Raw genomic sequence first — 18,241 nt, forward strand, 5'->3', positions numbered from 1 at the left:
ATGAAGAGAGCCAGGTGGGGCCCCTCCTCCACGAGAGAGCAGATCCAGATCCTGTTCCACAGGTACACCACCGCCCAGGACTCTCTAGATGTGAGGGAGCTCCTACATTTCCTCCGCAAAGAGCAGAAGGAGGACGCAGCGGATGAGGCCATGGCCGAAGGTCTGATCGACAGGCATGAGATGGAGGAGGGCGGTGAGTGAAGACCTGTCTGGTGGACCAGGATGTCCTGGTGGTCCTTCACTGTCAGCTCCGCTCCACTGCCACGCTGCAGCAGCACACGTGCACACTCGTGATCTGCACACACAGATGCACGAGCACAAACTTCACACTTATGACGTTCACACACATGACGTGCACACACAAGAAGTTCACACTTGGGATGTTCATGGACATACATGATGTGCACATTTATGATGTGCCTGCTCATGATGTGCATGCACATGACGTGCACACTCATGATGTGCACACTTGTGATGTGCACCAACATGATGTGCACTCACATGACGTGCACGTACATGATGTGCACACTCATGAAGTTCACACTTGTGATTTTCATGCACATGACTTGCACATACATGTTGTGGACACCAATGCGGTGCACACATTTGAGATGGATGCTCATACAGATGACATGCACACAAACACGACGTGTGCACAAACCCATGATGTGCTGGCCAGATGTGAACTCACAGTGCGTGTATTGGAAACAACAACATGCAGTCTGAAGACGTGTCTTCCATGCTGCAGGTTTCTGTGGAGATGGACGAGGATGGACCCCCCCCCACACACACACACACACACGCACATACACACACCCACACACACCCCTGGTTACTGCCTTTGGGCTGTGAGGAGAAGTGAACCCACCAGGTGTGCACATTCCTGTTGTTTCCTGGCTCAGCTGCGTCCTGTTTCCTGTGACATCCAGGCGACGGGTTCGGAAATGTGAATCCGCCTTCACCGCGGCTGTGAGGGATCTCTGCAGGATTGGGGTCGGACCTGACTTCGCCCGTTCTCTCTCCTTCCAGCTCGAGAGCGTAGGTGCATGACTTTTGATGGCTTCCTGCGATGGATGGAGTCCAGAGACTGCTGCGTGTTCAACCAGAACCACACTTCCGTGTACCAGGACATGGACCAGCCGCTTAGTGCCTACTTCATCTCCTCGTCTCACAACACCTACCTGACCGGACACCAGATCGTGGGCTGGAGCCACACGGATGCCTACGTCCGGTAGGGGAGCAGCTGCAGCCACGCCAGCGGTGAACATTCTGGCTAACGCTGCAGAGGCTGTACCTTCGAGGAGATGAGCCGCTGGTGCTCATCACATTACACAAGTGAACGCATCACAACACAAACAGGTTCTTCCCCCACGGTGGAGGCCAGGCCACATTCAGCACGATGAGGTGGACTGGAGCAACGGCCTGAAACTTTGATGTGATCTCGTGTTCCTCAGGAGTTCTGGACTTGAGTTGTGGGGAGGAAGAGGTCTTGTGCAGCTCTGTGCATGTCGTATTCACGTGTGTGTGTGTGTGTGTGTGTGTGTGTGTGTCTGCAGAGCCCTGAGGAGAGGGTGCCGCTGCGTGGAGATCGACTGCTGGGACGGCGCAAACATGGAACCCAAGGTCTATCACGGCCACACCCTGACCTCCAAGATACTCTTCAGGGATGTCATCTCCACTGTGGAACAACACGCTTTCGAGGTGACGCCTGGCGGCAGGTGTGATCGAAGATCCGAGCAGAACACTGGTGTCCCCGGAGGTGTTCCTGGAAGTGTTCCTGGAGGTGTCCCCGGAGGCTCCGGGTCTCCAGGGCTGCTCGGGCTCTTCGCCGGATCCTGCTCACACAGCAGAAACTGCTCTCCACGCTGATGTTTGTGGTCAGAGACTCACCTTCAGCGTTCTTTGCTGATGAAGCGGTGTCCTTGTGGCAGGTGTCTCCGTACCCGCTGATCCTGTCCTTGGAGAACCACTGCTCCCCGGCGCAGCAGGAGATCCTGGTCCACCACCTGGTTTCCATACTGGGGGAGAAACTCCTGAGTGCCCCCGTGAACACATTCCGTCCTGGAGAGCTCCCGAGTCCAAACGTAAGACACACAGCAGCCTGAGGTGGGACTGTAGGAGCAGGAGGATGAAGAACTTCTTCTCTCTCTGCTCTGAGGCCTCCCTCTTCTCTCTTTGAGGCCTCCTTCTTTCTCTGAGGCCTCCTTCTCTTTCTGATTCCTCCTTCTTCTGTCTCTGAGGCCTCCTTCTTCTCTCCCAGAGGCCTCCTTCTCCCTTTGAGGCCTCCTTCTTCCCTTTCCTCTTCAAGGACTCGAGCTGATCGCTCTCAGGTTTTTTTAATCTTTTCTCGGTGGGTTTCAGGACCACCAATCTTGACTTGGAGAACACCGGAGCCTGGTTTTCTGACCTGCACGACCAGCTCTTCTTCTCACAGCTCCTTTCTATCTTCTCGTCAGGGTTATCCACAGCATGTTCTTCTGAATCACAATGAATGAATGGAATCCATCCTGGAGCAGAGCAGAATGATGCAGATGGATTCAGGCTCTCCTTCTCCTTCTTCTAGCTTCACATTTCTCCACCATCATTGTGCTTTCGTCACCCTTTGAGTGCTATTTCACTGAATTTGTCTTTCTGGGTGTGTGTGTGTGTGTGTGTGTGTGTGTGTGTGTGTGTGTTTGTGTGTATGTGTGTGTGTGTGTGTGTGTGTGTGTGTGTGTGTGTGTGTGTGTGTGTGTCAGGACCTGAAGTATAAGATCCTTATCAAGAATAAAAAGCTTCCGAGTACGACGGAAGGAGCATCAGTTTCTGGAGCTAATGAGGTTGGAACGGAGGGCAGGGAGGAAGAGGAGGAGGAGGAGGAGGAGGAGGAGGAGGAAGCGGAGGCGGAGGCGGAGGCGGAGGCGGAGGAGGAGGAGGAGGAGGAGGAGGAGGAGGTGGAGGAGGAGGAAGAGGGAAGGGGAAGTAGCAGTAATGAGGATCAGGAGCAGGGAGATGAGGGTCCTTCAAGGTCCACATCCTGGGCCGCCAGGAGGGAGGAGTTGCAGAGGATAGTGAGTTGCCGAGGCCCAGGCCAGGTCTTCAGCAGACACAGACATCTTCATTATGTTTACCTTTGCTTGCCATGTCCTGTGTCTGCCCTGTCTTCTCACCACCCGACCAGATGAGGGGAGAGGGGCATATGGTGGCAAGGTCCCTGTCAGACCTGGTGATCTACACCGAGGCTGTCAGGTTCAGCAACTTCGAACACTCCAGGAACAGACAGAGGAGCTCCCAGAATTCCTCCTTCTCGGAGAGCAAGGCTGGCAGGCTAGCCCAAAGTGCAGGTAGAACCCACCCACATGTCTGTCTCAAGGCAAGAACCTCACAGTGTTTGAGCTTTGAAGGGTGTCAGATGTGGTTCTCGTGAGCCGTGTCCAGATGGAGCCTCATGAGCAGATTCGGTCAGAGGGATGCTTCTCACTGAGGCTGGAGATGTTAAACCAACAGATTAGAATTGAATCTGCCGAGGGCCTCGTGAGGAGACATACATGTAGAAGCTCTCTGGTAGCTTGGGTGTTTATCTCTGTGGGCTACAGGGCTCAGAGACAGGGATCCTCGTGTTGAGAAGCTTGGGGTGTGTTTGTCCAACGTCACTGTGAAATGGAGAAAGCAGAGGAGCCATATCCCTGCTGCAGAGATATCTCACACGTGTGTGAGATGATCCGTGAGATGATGTGAAGGCCCGTGGCTAATGTGCCAGAGGTAACCCTTGACCTCCCATTTCTGCTCCATCTCCTCAGGTCTAGACTTCATCCAACACAACAGCAGGTTCCTCACCAGGGTCTACCCTGCATGCTGGAGGGTCACCTCCTCCAACTACAACCCCCAGACGTTCTGGAACATCGGCTGCCAGCTCGGTGAGACATCACCTGTGTGTGTGTGTGCTTGTTTGTGTGTGTGTGTATGTGTGTGTCACCGCCCTTCTGGATGGAGGTGCAGCTGGGATCCAGCCGGGGATCTGTGTCCAATCAGAGGTGTAGATGTAATGCTTGTCAGGTTGGAGAAGAAGAGGTCACAGTCTCCATGAGGAACAGACGGTAGAACCAACTAAAACTTTAAAAGCTCCTCATGGTCCTGGTCTGTTGGACCTCTGCTGCTGTTCCACCACGTGATAGCGGTGATGATGTTGAAGGTGATGCCGCTTCCCCCCTGCTTCTATTTAGTGGCCCTGAACTTCCAGACGTCGGGTTATTCTATGGACCTCAATGATGGCCGTTTCCAGGACAACGGGGGCTGCGGGTATGTCCTGAAGCCGGCCTCGATGCTAAGTGGCCAGAGGAGCTCTGGTCCCAGCCGCAGACGGACGGCTCTCCATCTCCAGGTGCGCTCTATGCGTGTGTGTGTGATTGTCCTTCTCACTGGGTGGATGCTGATCTCCGGTCTGCTCCTGCACAGGTGATCAGTGGGTCCAACCTGACCAGCTCCAGGAGGCCTCAGGACATCTCCGTCACTGTGGAGATCTTTGGAATGGAGCAAGACGTCTGCAAACACCAAACGGCAACTGCGAAGACCGTTGGTGAGTATGGAAAGGCAAACATCTGCTGGGGTCCTTCACACACCCTGGGAGCGTATCCAAGCTGTAGAGCTTCTCGCTGGTTCCATCCTCAGACACCAATATTCACTGGGGCACCGACATGAGCTTCAGCCTGAAGGCCGCTGACCTCTGCCTTGTCCGCTTCTACGTCCAAAGCCACAGTGGCGCTCTGATGCCGGTGCAGCTGGGCCAGTACACCCTGCCCTTCAGGAGCATGAAGCAAGGTGAGCTCCCTGCTGGTCTCCTCCAAACCCCAGTCCTCCCTCTGACCCTGTGTGTTCTCCTCAGGATACCGCTGGGTTCCCCTGCGCTCCCAGGAAGGAAACATCCTGGACCAGGCCTCCCTCTTTGTCTTTGTGTCCTATTCCTAAGGAGACAGCCACTCATCCTCAGGAGACAAACATGTAGAAAGAGTTCCGAGGGTTCTCTGCATGGGAGACCAGCTTTAGTGAGAGAAGATAGTGGTTATGATTAAGGCCTTGTGCAAAAGACGGTTCTGGTGATGATGAAGACAAAGTCTCTGTCAGGTGAAGCAGGGGAGGCTGTCTGATAAACCGTAAATAGAAACTGCAGGCTCTCCCTCTCCTGCATGGAGAGTGGAAGCGTGGGTGACTTGTCTTTGGTGAAAGTGTTCATCCTCAAGAGGTCCTCTTATCCAGGGTGGTGGGACACACTCATGTTGGTGGGTTAGCTGTGTGTTTCTTAAGGGTTGACATGTTGTTTGTCACCTGTCCGCGAATGCCGGGAGCTCCGCAGCAAGGTGGGTGCAGGAGGACCTCCATGCAGAGTGGAGCGGGTGGAGGAGATGCTCCTCGGCTAGTGAAGTCCAGGCTCTCGGTTGATGGGGTGTCGTTCCAGGTGTTTCCACCAAATCCAAGTGAAGAACTCGCCCAGCCTCCTCCTCTGCCGCGGGCATCTTGGTCCCATCTTCAAGGTTAATGCTTAATAAAACCCTGTTATTTCTGTTCATTCTCTTTTATTTCATATTATTTTTATACATCTTGGCATTTCTGAAGCACCTTTTTCTTCTTGAAAAGGCGTAAGAAAAGCAGGGTTCTGGAACACATTCATAGGGTTTCATCGTAACGGGAGCAACGCGAATCACGAGCTCGATCACAGAACCAGTTCCGCTCCTAAACGGAGCAATGACAACGTTCGCGGTGCTCACACGTGGCGGAGGAAGAGGATAATGTTCATGCTGAGTCTGCAGGTGCAGAGGGACGCTCTGATGGGGATCCGAAGCAAGTCTCAGTGTTGCAGGACTACAAAAATGGCGGCCTGAATGCAGAACTACAAAAATGGCGGCTTTTTTGTTGCCCGAAGGCTACCACCTGGTGCTACCACATGACCAGGGCTGCAGGGCACAAAGGAATGAAAGGGATGTCAATAGATAGTGCCCTGTGTAGGTGTGTTTGCGTTACTAAAAGATAGTAGAGTTGGACCAGCAGCAAGTTAACAAAGTAACATAGTGGTAACATGGGAATACAGTGATTAAAACAGCAGTTCCAACCCTACCCCAAAACTGCTCAATAACTCATGCTTGCCTAGATGCTAATTCAAGCCTCTCATAATGAGCTGATGTTCTGGGATGGAGGGGCCACTTCCGATGACTATCACGTCGGACCCGCTACATAGTGACCAGGGTGTGTGCCGGAGTTGACAGGAAGGTGAGAATTAGTTTCTTGACACGTGGGGGTGGATCCTTGGAACAAAAGATTCAGCCCCTTTTGGTCAACACATGATGGTTGAATGCAGAAATTGATTGAGATAATAGAAATAAGTTTCTGTTCGAGTCTGTACTTGAGGCACAACAGCGAGTGTTAGGTCCACTGTGAAACATCATTGCAGCCCAGTCAGGAGAACTTGTACCGCTGCACAGTTGAAGAAGTACCTTCAGCAAGCTGAGGGTATGAAAAGTGTTACATGAAAGCGCTATTTCCCAGACCTCACAGCGTCCTATCACTAAGCTTGGCATCACCGGTGTCTCCACTGACCAACAACTGACTGACTCTTCCAGCTCTCTTGTCGCTCGAATCCATATTTACAACCCAATCAGAGGAGCAGAGGTTCCATTCTTTTGGAATGGAGTCGGTGAGAAAGCAACAGACTGTAGGTAACAGGAGTATGTTTTCCTAGGCTGTAATTTTAAATGCTCACATGGTCCTATAGCCCGTCGTGACCCATTTTATGTCTTCAAGCATCAATCTAAGAGCTGAGGATTTTACCGATCACCCATTGCTTTTGAGGAACAATCTCACCTAAAAGTGCCAACTGCTATTTACATTCAGTTTCAAAGACTCGCTGAATCATTTCTGGACCGGTTACAGGCAAAACAATGAGGATATTACCGGTTTAAGGAAACGGTGAGACCTTGGGAAGGTTCTACTAGACTGATTGAAAGGTTCACTCTGATGTCCCCTGCCAAGGTGAATTTGGAGGGGAGTGAAGCCCTTGCTGTGGAGGCCTCCCTGTTGTCCTCAAGCAGCTACCTTGGAAGCAAGATGGGGTGAAAATGCATTGTGTTGTGGGACACAACTGGTGTAGGCGTTGCGCAGAAAATGGATGACATGTTGTCCGAGTGGAGCTGGTTACACTCCTGAATATCATATAGAGGCAGAGCGCAGCCTGGCGCTGGATGCTGCCCTGGTTTTAACTTATTTAAGATAATTAAAGTAATTGGCTTTTCAAGTCCTGTGCTCTGAGGATTGGCGCAGACAGAGGTGACTCTCTGTATGGCCGGGCTGTATGTCAGCTGCAACTCCACACAGGGACTGATTGGGGCACTGTGCTCGGCGCTGTGGTTCTAAGAGGTGGCGGAGGCAGCGAGGCCAGTACCCACTAACGCCGAGGGAGCGGCACTCTGGCGTTTCAAACCCCTCGGACCCCTAGCAGAGACAGAAATGGTCTACAAAAAAAAAAAAAAAAAAAAGCCTCCTGCTGCAGTACACTCACGGAGGCTTTCCCGGATCTCCACCTGAATCCCTGATCCAAGACCTGACTGGACCCGCCTGACCAGCAACAGTCAAAATAACACTTTCAAACATGGACAGAGAGACTCTACATAAATTGCATGAAAGTCATCAACCAAGGCAACCCAAGCGTCTACGGACATTCCCCCAATTAAGGATGCTCGACAAATGACGTCTGAATGAACGGACCGGTGACCTGCAATGGACGATCTTATATGACACCGGTGCAGCAAACTGATTTTTGTCTGTGATGAATCCCTCTATTTCAAACAAGCTTCGTTTCTGCCATCAGTGTGAAAATGTGTTTTTTTTTTCACCGATTGCAGGAGAGTGGCTGATTGTTTTAGCCTCCCAACGGATGTTTTCACCTTTTTGCCATCACTTTCTGCCACTCATATTTGCAGGATCGAATTGATAAAAACTAAATCCAACAAATACAAATGTCAACCCTTCAACTTCTTAATTAGAGAAACAAAACTAGCTGTTTACTTTGAGCTATTCAGTTTTTGGAGCTCTGTGGACTCCGGGCAATCTGGGGTTGTGTCCCTGAACAGGGACAGCTAAAGTTCAGAGCAATCCTTTGCGAGTCATTTTTGACGACATTCATACTGTTATTATCATCACGCCCTCATTTGTAACAAAAGGTTCTTCTAAAAGAATCTGACATCTGCCTCTTCCTCAAACTGCAGCTTCTGAGTTCAGAGCAGCAGCGGAGTCGTGTCCTTGCACCAGGAAACACCAGGACTCCACCGCCACACCTTCGGTACTCCACCGGCACCCAGTGAGTACTCCACCAGTGCCCCTTTACTAGTCCATAAGTTGACAGAAGTTTACAGTCTTGAAACAAGATTGTATCTAGGAAGGTCTACAGGAGGAGGGTCTCTCCTCGGGGGAATTCCCTTGTGGATAGAGGTGCAAGGGGTTGGTGTTAGCTGAGGTTTGTGAACCCCCACCTAGGGCAGTAACTTTTTAAAAAGCACCATTTCAATACATCCCTCTGTCTGTCTCCAGACCGGTCAGTTAATCCTGAGAGGGTTTGCTCTCCTGCCTGAGGGTGCCATGCTTCCCCAGTGTAGCTGCACCCCCTGCTGGCGGCAGTCCGGTCCTGCGGTCAGATAGCGCTGTTCCCCAGGAGGAACCAGGTCTCCTTGTTGAGCAGCTTCTCCTCCAGCCTGATGTTTGTCGCAGCCACAAACGTCTTCTTGCTCTTCACAATCACCTCCAGCACCATCCCCTGGAGCAATGGGACCTGCTTGTACTGCAACTGTGAAGAGGAGAAGACGAGGAAGAGGCCCTCTGCTCAGTCTGATACCAACCCGTCTTCTAACCAATACAATCCTCATAAGGCCTCAAGCGCTAGGAGGTCTGATCTCTTGCTGGAAACACCATAACCCCAATAGATACAGAGACACGTGACTAAGAGGAGAGCATGTGGAGAAGTCTGGAGTGTTCAGGTGGAGTGGAAACACCTGCTAGTGTGGAAACATCTCCCGCAGAGCCCCAGAGACTAAAACACACATCTGAAACATTCTCCCGCCCTTGTATTTGAGGGTGAAAGTTGTGATACCAGCTCATTGAATGTGGGGTTGTCGTTGTTGCGGACCACCTTGGTCCTCCTCTTGGTCGTCTGCTGAGGGTCTGGTCTCAGGTAGGTAACCACGTAGGCATCCGGGTTGGAACCGTTGCCCTGCTTCTGTTGAAGAGAAGACCAAAGGGTTTGAGGGCATGGGACCGCGGGCACTCCTATGTGCTCTAGCAAGAGTGATTGACACTCACGATGTTCTTCAGGTGTTTGACCAGGACTGAAAGCTTACAGTCCAAGTAGGAGATGTAGAGCTGGATCTGGGGGCGGAGCTCTGCAACCGTATCAGAACATCAAAGCTGGCAAATTCAAACACAGCCTTTCCAAAGAGCTCAAACATCTCAGCATCATTGAAGGACAGGAGCTCACCTCTGGCCGCACTCTCTTGGACGGGTCCAGGGCCGTCCAGGAACAAGCTGCACACAAACTCGTGCTGCAGGAAGCAACCAAGCAGCTTCATGACTTCAAGGGTCAAAAGTCAGAAAGTCTCCAGGAGAAGAACTAATGCACGTACTCCCTTGCAAGGTCCTTCAAAAAGCTTCTTCAGGTACCCATTCAGCAGGGACATCTTCCTGCCCGGCGTGAAGGACATCCTGTACCAGCGGGGGAACCTAGAAGACAGGTGGCGTGAGGACACAGCAGTACACTGGGTTTGGACCTGCCGGTCTTTACTCACGGAGGCAGCGTGGACTTGATGAAGTGCTTATGTAGCTGCTTGTGGATCAGCTCGAACTGCCCGAATGTCAGCTGGTTGGTCAGGAAGCCATCGTCAATGGTTACCCTCAGGTCGAAGAGCTGCCAATCAAACAGAGGGAGGGCTTTCGTTGGGCGGTTGAAGGTCTCCCGGCAACGTTCCTCACAAGCTGATTGGACTGGTGGAGAAACCCAACCATCACCATGGAAATGGCATCTTCTAAATCTGGACGCAGTTCTTCCAAAATGTTTAAAGACCTGACATTCTCCCCCTGAGGCTGCGATTGGAGCAGAACCTCTGCCAGCATCTTCTCCAAGGACGGTTCAATTGGACGTCCTGCTCGTGTTCGCTGTGACCGCAGGAGAACAACACCCAGCCACTCTCAGCTTGGAAGTTCAATCAAACATCTGGCCAGAGTCCAGAAGCTACTCCTCCATCAGGACCAAATCAGAAAACGGCTGTCGGGGAAAGGAGGTGGAACACGGGAGGCCCGAAAGGTGTCCGTTCGCACGAGGTGTGGATCTACCATCTAGACCAGGAACTCCCTGACCATGGCGCCCACGGACACTTTGGAGGTCAAACAACCAGAAGTGATCCAAAGGAGGAATGCAGACCCCAGAGGAGTTTACAAGCCGGGCGTACAACTTCCACCTCTGCGCCAGAAGAAAACCCAGAAACTCAAAGGAGCTAGGTCTGAAGAGATATCTGAGCGTCCCCGCTGAAGAGTGTCCTCCAGGGCGGCGTCAGAACCCGAGCAGTGGCCTCACCATGTCCTTCCCCTGGACGCTGCACCCCTGTATGAAGGCACCCTGGATGTTGGTCCTGGGCGCCGGGACCCCCTCCAGCCCCGGAGGCTCCTGGGTCCAGCTCTGGGCCATGCTGTGGGTCAGGAAGTTCAGCTTCACTGCCACGCAGCCCACGCTCTCCTTGATCTTCCTGGTCCATAAGAACAGCTTGATGCAGAAGATCAGAAGAACGAGACCACTGGATTATTTGGCGTAGTTGGGTTACTTTGTGAAGTAGGACGTGGCCTCCAGGTCAGTGTCGTGCGGGCGCAGGTTGTTGAGGACGTATTGCAGGTCACTGGCATCCTTCAGCTCTGGCATCCCAGCGTGGATCATCTGGAAACCACAAACACACACACATGAGCCATGAGGCTGGTGGTGATGGTGGGGGGTTCAGGCGTCTCTCTCACCAGCTCCAGCAGGGCCAGGATCAGGCCAGACCTCCTGCGGATCAGGTTGAAGGCCTCGCAGCAGAGCTCCACGAAGCGGTGCAGGCGCTGGGGCTTCTGCCCTCCACCCGTGATGAAGTGCTGCATCTCAGATGTGAAGATGAAGGGCGAGCGGTCCCTGGGAGGAGGACACCAGCAGAGAAGATACCACTTTACTCACGTTTGACATGAAATCGTCTCTGTGTCTGATGGGTCTTTCAGTGATGATTTCGACTCAAAGGCAGCTTCCTGCTTCTCTTCAAGTTCAACGCATGTTTTTCATCTCCAGCTTGAAGAAACCAAATAGAGAGGACACTGTGGACACCTGAAGAACATTTGTTTAGTCCGCCACAGGTTTAGATACCCTCGAGAAGGGCTCGGGTTTGGAGACACCGAAGAGAAGACGGGAGACAGATGAAGACGTGGAGGTCTTTTTTGGGAGTGAGGAGGATGGAGAGGATCAGGTTGGAGCCCAGAGGGACAGCACATGTTAGATGATCTGGAGATTGTCTATGTCTAAACCATCTCAGTGTGACTGAGAAGATCTGTGTGGCAGGATTGGATGCCTCTTGTTTCCTTCAAACATCATGCAGCAAATCTTTCCTTCATAAAACGAATTGATGTATAAAGCTAGAAAATCTCCAGGGACATTTCTGGGACTCGCCTCTTGAAGTTCCCAAACTTCTGGGCGTTCCCCATCATCCTGCCGAAGTCGATGTGGAACATGTGTCCGCTGTGCTTCAGCATAATGTTGTCGTTGTGGCGATCGCAGATCCCGAGGACGAAGGTGGCAACGCACCAGCCGGCGCACGAGTGGATGAAGTTCATCACAGCCTGAGGACACAGAGCAGGTCAAGAGGAGCCGAGGTCCACGAGAACATCCGAAGGAGGTCCCGGTGTTTGCGCACCTTGTCGTAGTCTTCCTTGGTCCTGTTCCACATGTGGAACCATTTCTCCAGGGTGTCTTCTCGAAGGGTCCCGCTCAGACCCCATTCCCGCTGAATCTTTCCCAGCGTCACAGCCTCTGGGACCACCTCCACCAGACCTGCAAAGACCAGGTCGGGTGTTTTCACAGAAGAACCTGAGGGAAGACCTAAGACCCCTCCACCCAAGACTCCAAACGGACCCTGAGCGCTGCCCGTCGAGAGACACCTGAAGGTGACCATCCGCAGGTCCAGCCCCTCCTGCAGCCAGACGTGGTCCATCATGCGGACAATCTGGAGAACCACCATGTCCTGACGCAGGTTGTCCCCTGTCTTGGCAGAACATGTAATTCATTTGATTACCAGAGAAAGTCTAGAATCCGGGTTTCCCACAGGGGGGGTTCCACCTCTAAGGGCTCCCTGAAGAATAAGTCCAGTTTCATGACCCACCTTGCAGATGACACTGATATTCTTGCCCAGAGGATCGGCGCAGATGAAGGAGATCCCCAGAGGGGCCGTGTTGGAGTTGAAGACCTTACAGGCCTGGAGGTCAAAGACCACAGAAATCCCAGTGTAGGAGTGTGTGTGAGTGTGTGTGTGTGTGCGCGTGTGTGTGGTTCCTACATCAAGATCCACTCCCTTTACGTGCGCTGCAGCATCCAGTGGGAGGCAGCAGCTGCTCCCATCCCTGAAGAACTTGTCTATCTTCATCATCTCCGTCTTTAGAAGGCTCTGCAGAAAAAGCGCACAGGATGATCTGGTGTGCAGATGTGGAGGATCTGAATGATCTCGAGGAGTGAGTGAAGACCAAGAACCTGCCGCCGCGTCTTCTCGGAAGCTCTGATTTTCTCGGCCACCTGGACGAGCATCGCCAGCAGCCTGGTCTGAACCTCCAGCTCCCGACGCAGCGCCCGGCCGCAGCAGTGCCTGAGGGACGCCTGCACCTTGGAGAACCAGCTCTGGAGGTACGGGTCGCTGCGGGCGTCCTCCAGCAGCCTGCGTGCGCGCGCACACACACACACACACACACACACACACACGCACGCACGCACACAAACGTCAAACCACACTCAAAGATCTGAAGATGTCAAGCATCAGCAGCGAGCAGGCACCAGAAGAGCTGCTGGGCGATCCGGATGTTCTTCACTGATCTCTCTAGCAGGAGCATTGCCAGAGGTCCCTCCAGCTCCCACTCACTCCTCAGAGCCTGCCGATGAAGATGAGGATGAAGTTTGGACACACAGATGCAGAGAGCAAGGCGGGATGAGAGGGTCACCTGGACCAGCTGTGGCAGGAACTGCTCCAGATCGTCATCAGGTAGCTTCTGGAAGAAGAGGACCGCTGCCCTTCTCACCGTTTGGTCATGAAAGCTGAATGACAAACCACCAGGATGGACTAGAAGTTCTAGCCGGGCTCCGCCGGATCGAGACTTGGGTCGGGATCACCCACCTGTTGGAGAGCAGGAAGAGTGCCTCCTCTGGAAGCTCCAGCCCCCAGGCCTCCACCACCGTGTAGATCTCGGTGAGGTCCTCCGGCCTCCACCGTGGAGCTCCACCCAGCAGGAGGTGAAGGAACGTGCTGCCTCTGCTGGCAGAGTGACGTTTGCTCCACAGGAAGCTCTTCTCATTCTGGGTCAGACTGGAAAGGAGGAGATGTTGGTGGGCTCATTGAGGGAGAGGAAGCCTCCTGAGGAAGGAAAAGATCCGATTGCAAAGAGTCTAGAGCTCTTTCCTCTCAGAGGCTTTGTTTCTCCTGAATGTCTGAAAACACCAGTGAAAGTCAGAAAGTTTGAACGTCCCGATCTTCTCAGTCCACCACTTCATAGTTCTAACCGGCTGCTTCCCTTTGAACTTCGGTTCCATTGAGAAACAGTCATCTCTTCATGTACTCACAAGCAGAGGCAGTGCTTCTTGGAGACCTCCAGCATCTTCTTCTGAAGCTCCTCGCAGGGCGGGGAAAAAACCAGTGACTCTGGGAGAGCTACGGGCCGCTGGTATCTCCACCGCAGGCCGTCCGAGAACTCCAACTGAGGGTCGGAGGTCAGGGTGAGGTTACCAGGAGGTGTGGTTCCATACGTGGTCTTCTCACAGGCTCTGCACCGACCTGCAGGATGACACCCACGGCCTGGCGGTGGCAGTCACAGGCGGCAGCAGCGGCGGCGGCCGGCAGCCTGGGCAGCATGGACAGGCTCAGCAGGACCGTTCCCCCGACCAGAGTCCTGGGCGGACATCAGAACCATCAGGAACCAGGATGTTCTACCTATGATGCGACCAGGACAGGTGTGGCTCCTACCTGTTCCTGTAGACAGGAAGCCCCGTCCAGCAGAGCAACTCAGGGCTCCGCCCCCTCCTGCAGCCCAGTAGGGAGAACGTCAGCACACACTCATACGGCAGCTGATTGGCAGGTACCGGGAAGACCATCCTGGAGCACACACACACACACACGAGATCTGCAGCTTCTCCATTCAAGGTCCAACGTCATGTTCTACCACCTGTGAGCAGCAGCTACAGTGGTTCTCCTTACATGCGGTTGCAGTGGATGTTGTTCCCGAACGCCAAGGCAGTGCTGATGTTCTCAGAGACTCCAGGTGAGCAGACCTCCACGCCCATCACCGTCGGCTCACAGCTGATAGAGAAACACTCGTAGCTGGAGACCACAGAGAGGGGACCATACTGGAGCTTAAGACAGGAACCCACGTGTTTACACGCAAACACACACAAACACACGCACAGCGTCACCCAGGCGGGCTGCAGCTTGTAGAGAGCAGCAATGTTGAACTGCAGTATATCTCCATTGAGCTCCACATCACTGGTTGGCAGGTCTGCGGAGATCTCCTCACACCTGAAATCTGACTGGAAGTTCTCAAAGAATATCTTCATCACTTTCAGCAGGGCCTGGTGGAGCTTGGTCATGGCTGGATCAAGGAGAACGAACACCAACTTCAACGGCGAGCAGCAACCCCTCCCACCAAACCCAAACCTTCCATCTCTGGAAACCTCGAGCGCTCCGATCTCCTTCAAAATTCACCAGAAGGTGCCCCGCCCGTCTGCGTCTCTTCTACTCACCCGTCTCGCACTCGGACATCTCGGGGAGGCTCTGCGAGGGGAAACACCTGTCGTCAGAAGCGCAACGAGGGCGGCGTTGCCCAGCCTGCTGAGTAGCAAACATCCGGACCTCCTACCAGAGGGATGGGGTTGATTCTGTTGAGCCGGCCGATGGCGTCCTCCAGCTCCCGGCAAGACACCCCACACAGGAGGCTGCTGAGGGTGCGGACCAGGCCCACCAGCACGTTCACGTTCATGCCCGACTGCAGAGGACAGCGGTGTTTGGACTCCCGGCGCTTTCAGCAGATCCAAGGAGTCCCGCTTACCTGACTCCTGATGAGCTGCGAGGCCTCTCGGCTGTAGCTCAGGAGAACTTCCTGCAGGGCTGTCCTTCAGGAGGACAAACACAAACCCCCCTCTAATGTTTTCAACTGACACACCGTCATCATGGCGACAGCGTCGGACGGCCCATACTTGCTCGTGTTGAAGACACGTGCCGCACGCAGCAGGTGGTGGAGGTGGCACGGGCTGCAGTCGTCCTCCGCCTGCAGGGAGAAACATCCCAGCACTGTTTATGGTCCATGAATATCAGCTCGGGTTTCATTTCCCGGTCCGAGGGAGTCTTCTGCTCCGATCACACCTTTTTCCACCTTCTCACCATGAAAACACCAGGGGAATTCTGCTTGGGGTGAGGGGACCCCCCTCCAGATGTTTGACCATTTCTCCCAATGTCCATCGGGGACAACGCCTCAGAGAAGACCTGCCCACCTTTGCTCCATTTCTGCCTGCCCTGCAGGCCAGGAGCCACCCACCAGGTGTTTACAGACCAAAGGGTGGAGGTTCTTGCCAGACTTGGTCTGGCTGCAGGCCAGAGTGGCCGCTCCTTCCAACCGGTAGATGATTGACAGACAGCCGGAGTGAAGAAGACGTGTTAAGTGACTTACGTCCCTGGCCAGGCGGCGCTCCAGCTTGTTTGCGTGGACCAGCCGCAGGGAGACCTCCTGGTTGAACTTGCAGTGAACCTGGATGGTCTCGTGAAATCCCAGCAGTTGGTCACTGCAAGAGAATACTCCAGATGTTCTGTACATCCCAATCTGGGGGCGTCCGAGGACAAACGCAGCGGAGAGGTTTTCGAGCTGGCTTACTTGTGGAGAACCTCCTGGGAGTCACAGAGCTGCAGGATGTAGCCCCCGCCCGCAGGGCGTGGCAGCTCCAGCAGCTGCAGGGTCTCCTCGATCAGACTCTGCACTGTCCTGTTGACTGGAGGATCCAGACATGGAGATGAGGCTCCTCGTAGAAGATACCTAAAGGTTTCAGTTTAGAATCACTTAGGTCGTCATATCTTCTACCTGGGGTCGAGAGAGGAACGGGCGGAGTGGAGTCCACAGCCACACTGATGGAGATCTGGACCCTCTGGAGCAGGGTGGGGTGCAGGGGCAGCACCCGGGCCCGGACCAGACCAGGGTTCCAGGTCCCGTTTGTGTGCTGGAACTGGGACATCAACCTGGAAGAGGACATTGGTGAGGTACCTGGAGTCACACCGGACCAACGACGGGTGTGGTTCGTTCGTCACCCTCCTCAGCCCAGGGCCAGCTCAGGGTCAGGGGGCGGAGCCTGTCCCGCTGTCCCCCCCGGACCAGCCAATCAAAGGACACGTCAGATGCGCTACTGTTCCCCATCACAAACAAACAACCATTCCCTCGTAGGGTCTCCAGTGAACCTCCTGCACGTTTTTGGACCGTGGGAGGAACCCCACACAGAGAGGCCAGGCGAAGACCTTCTGGCTGTGAGACGGAGGTCTGAACCTCGGCTTCACGGGGACTCCCGGTCAGAAAGAACTCACTGAAAACCATCTGAGCGGCTGAATGTTCATGAGAACATCAGAATCAGAAATAGGTTCCAACAAATAAATGGATCAGAAGGTCTACAAGAATCATCTGATCTAATTCATTTATAGATTCAGAGTCCAGAAGATTGTGTGTGTACGTGTGTGTGTGTGTGTGTGGGGGGGGGGGGGGTATCCTATGTCCTATGTTTGAGTGTAACCACAGTTACAGACCTGTCTTACCTGGAAGTGGCAGCACAGAAGGAAGCCAGGTCTGAGGTGCTGCCCTGCGGGGTGTCCTCCAGGATGATGGTCCAGGGGTCCTGGTGAGGAACATGACATAAGCCTTCATAGAGGCCAGGCTCTCCAACAGGGAGAACGGGGTCTACTCACGTGGTGGTCCAGCCTTGTGTGTGAGCGGGCCAGCCGGTGGGCCGGGATGCTGAGGTCGCAGGAGAAACGCTTGCTGTGGACGTCCACGTAGGTTTTTCTTGCGTTTCTGCATGGAAGAGGAGGCGGCGGACCGGCAGTGGAGATCCTGGTCCTAGGGAGAGGGGGCGGAACCTGGGCCCGGGGGGGGCCTTTTGTGCCCCAAGTGCCCGGGTCCTCTGGAGGTCGCCCCCCGGGCAAGTCAGACCAGGCGTCCGCTGGAGAGTCTGCCCCAGGGTTGAAGCTCCCAGCCCTGAGGTCCTCAGGTAGAGCCTCAATGTGAAGGTGCAGCCCCTGGAGATCCTCCCTCAGGGAGGGGGGAACCCCTGGGTCTGCGTTTTGTCTCTGGATCGATCCCCGTGGTTTCCCGGGAGAGTCCATGGTGTCCGGAGCTCCTCCAAAAGGAGCCGGCTCCACCTCCTCAGGACAGACGTGGGAGGAGGACCTCTGGCTCGGGAGTCTCAAGGCTCAGACCAGACGAAGATCTAATGATTAACAGCTTTTCAAACCTGGACTCGGGAGCCTCGCCTCTTAAAGGGGAGGAGGACCCGCACCCTCAAGGACGACCTTCAGCTCCCAGGAGGCCAGAAGGTCCACCTGAGCCGCCGTGGCAGAACTTCAGCCATCAGAATCCGGCGGGGACACTCAACGGGTTGATCTGTAATCCCAGAAGAATATTCCTCCTTGTCCAAAGATCTGATAATGCGAGTACTCTGAGGTCACCTCCAACACCAGCGAGGTGGAATCCAAAATGCGTCCGGGCCAGCAGGTCCGACCAGAAGGTGTGTTTGAACACACCTGCGGGGGGGGGGGGGCAGGTGCTCCCTTGGTCACCTGACACAGGAAGTGTCAGGTGACGCCTGACACTTTCTGTGTGTGTTCCTGCCAGGAAACACTTTGATTGATTTGTTTCACACACACACACACGCGCACGCGCGCACACACACGCACGCGCGCACGCACACACGCACACACGCACACACACACGC

The 18,241-nt window shown here is 54.1% G+C and overlaps 2 protein-coding genes across 2 annotated transcripts; one reads left to right on the forward strand and one right to left on the reverse strand.

Moving 5' to 3' along the window:
- Positions 1–4,944, forward strand: LOC147224647 (1-phosphatidylinositol 4,5-bisphosphate phosphodiesterase zeta-1-like). The gene is made up of 11 exons (XM_086163656.1): positions 1–193; positions 1,030–1,231; positions 1,557–1,701; positions 1,932–2,084; positions 2,739–2,900; positions 3,161–3,323; positions 3,780–3,896; positions 4,203–4,360; positions 4,435–4,555; positions 4,648–4,797; positions 4,862–4,944. Exons 1-11 carry the CDS (start codon positions 1–3, stop codon positions 4,942–4,944), a joined length of 1,647 nt encoding a protein of 548 aa, XP_086019782.1.
- A 3,188-nt stretch (positions 4,945–8,132) lies between these two features.
- On the reverse strand, positions 8,133–17,633 carry pik3c2g (phosphatidylinositol-4-phosphate 3-kinase catalytic subunit type 2 gamma). The gene is made up of 32 exons (XM_086163657.1): positions 17,217–17,633; positions 17,067–17,146; positions 16,348–16,502; positions 16,144–16,258; positions 15,943–16,054; positions 15,473–15,543; positions 15,325–15,388; positions 15,136–15,261; positions 15,020–15,050; positions 14,685–14,868; positions 14,478–14,600; positions 14,247–14,375; positions 14,058–14,172; positions 13,847–13,980; positions 13,404–13,592; positions 13,231–13,324; positions 13,067–13,161; positions 12,770–12,950; positions 12,579–12,686; positions 12,405–12,497; positions 12,158–12,287; positions 11,940–12,076; positions 11,696–11,865; positions 11,014–11,170; positions 10,830–10,939; positions 10,586–10,754; positions 9,801–9,919; positions 9,639–9,735; positions 9,494–9,557; positions 9,319–9,398; positions 9,110–9,235; positions 8,133–8,806 (listed from the first exon to the last, which is right to left on the reverse strand). Exons 1-32 carry the CDS (start codon positions 17,631–17,633, stop codon positions 8,654–8,656), a joined length of 4,128 nt encoding a protein of 1,375 aa, XP_086019783.1. The 3' UTR covers positions 8,133–8,653.
- Positions 17,634–18,241: the final 608 nt, after the last annotated feature.

This window comes from Fistularia commersonii, chromosome 17, assembly GCF_037954325.1.
Source record: "Fistularia commersonii isolate RoL2024-O1a breed Wild chromosome 17, RoL_Fcom_v1.0, whole genome shotgun sequence".
Lineage (NCBI taxonomy): Eukaryota > Metazoa > Chordata > Actinopteri > Syngnathiformes > Fistulariidae > Fistularia > Fistularia commersonii.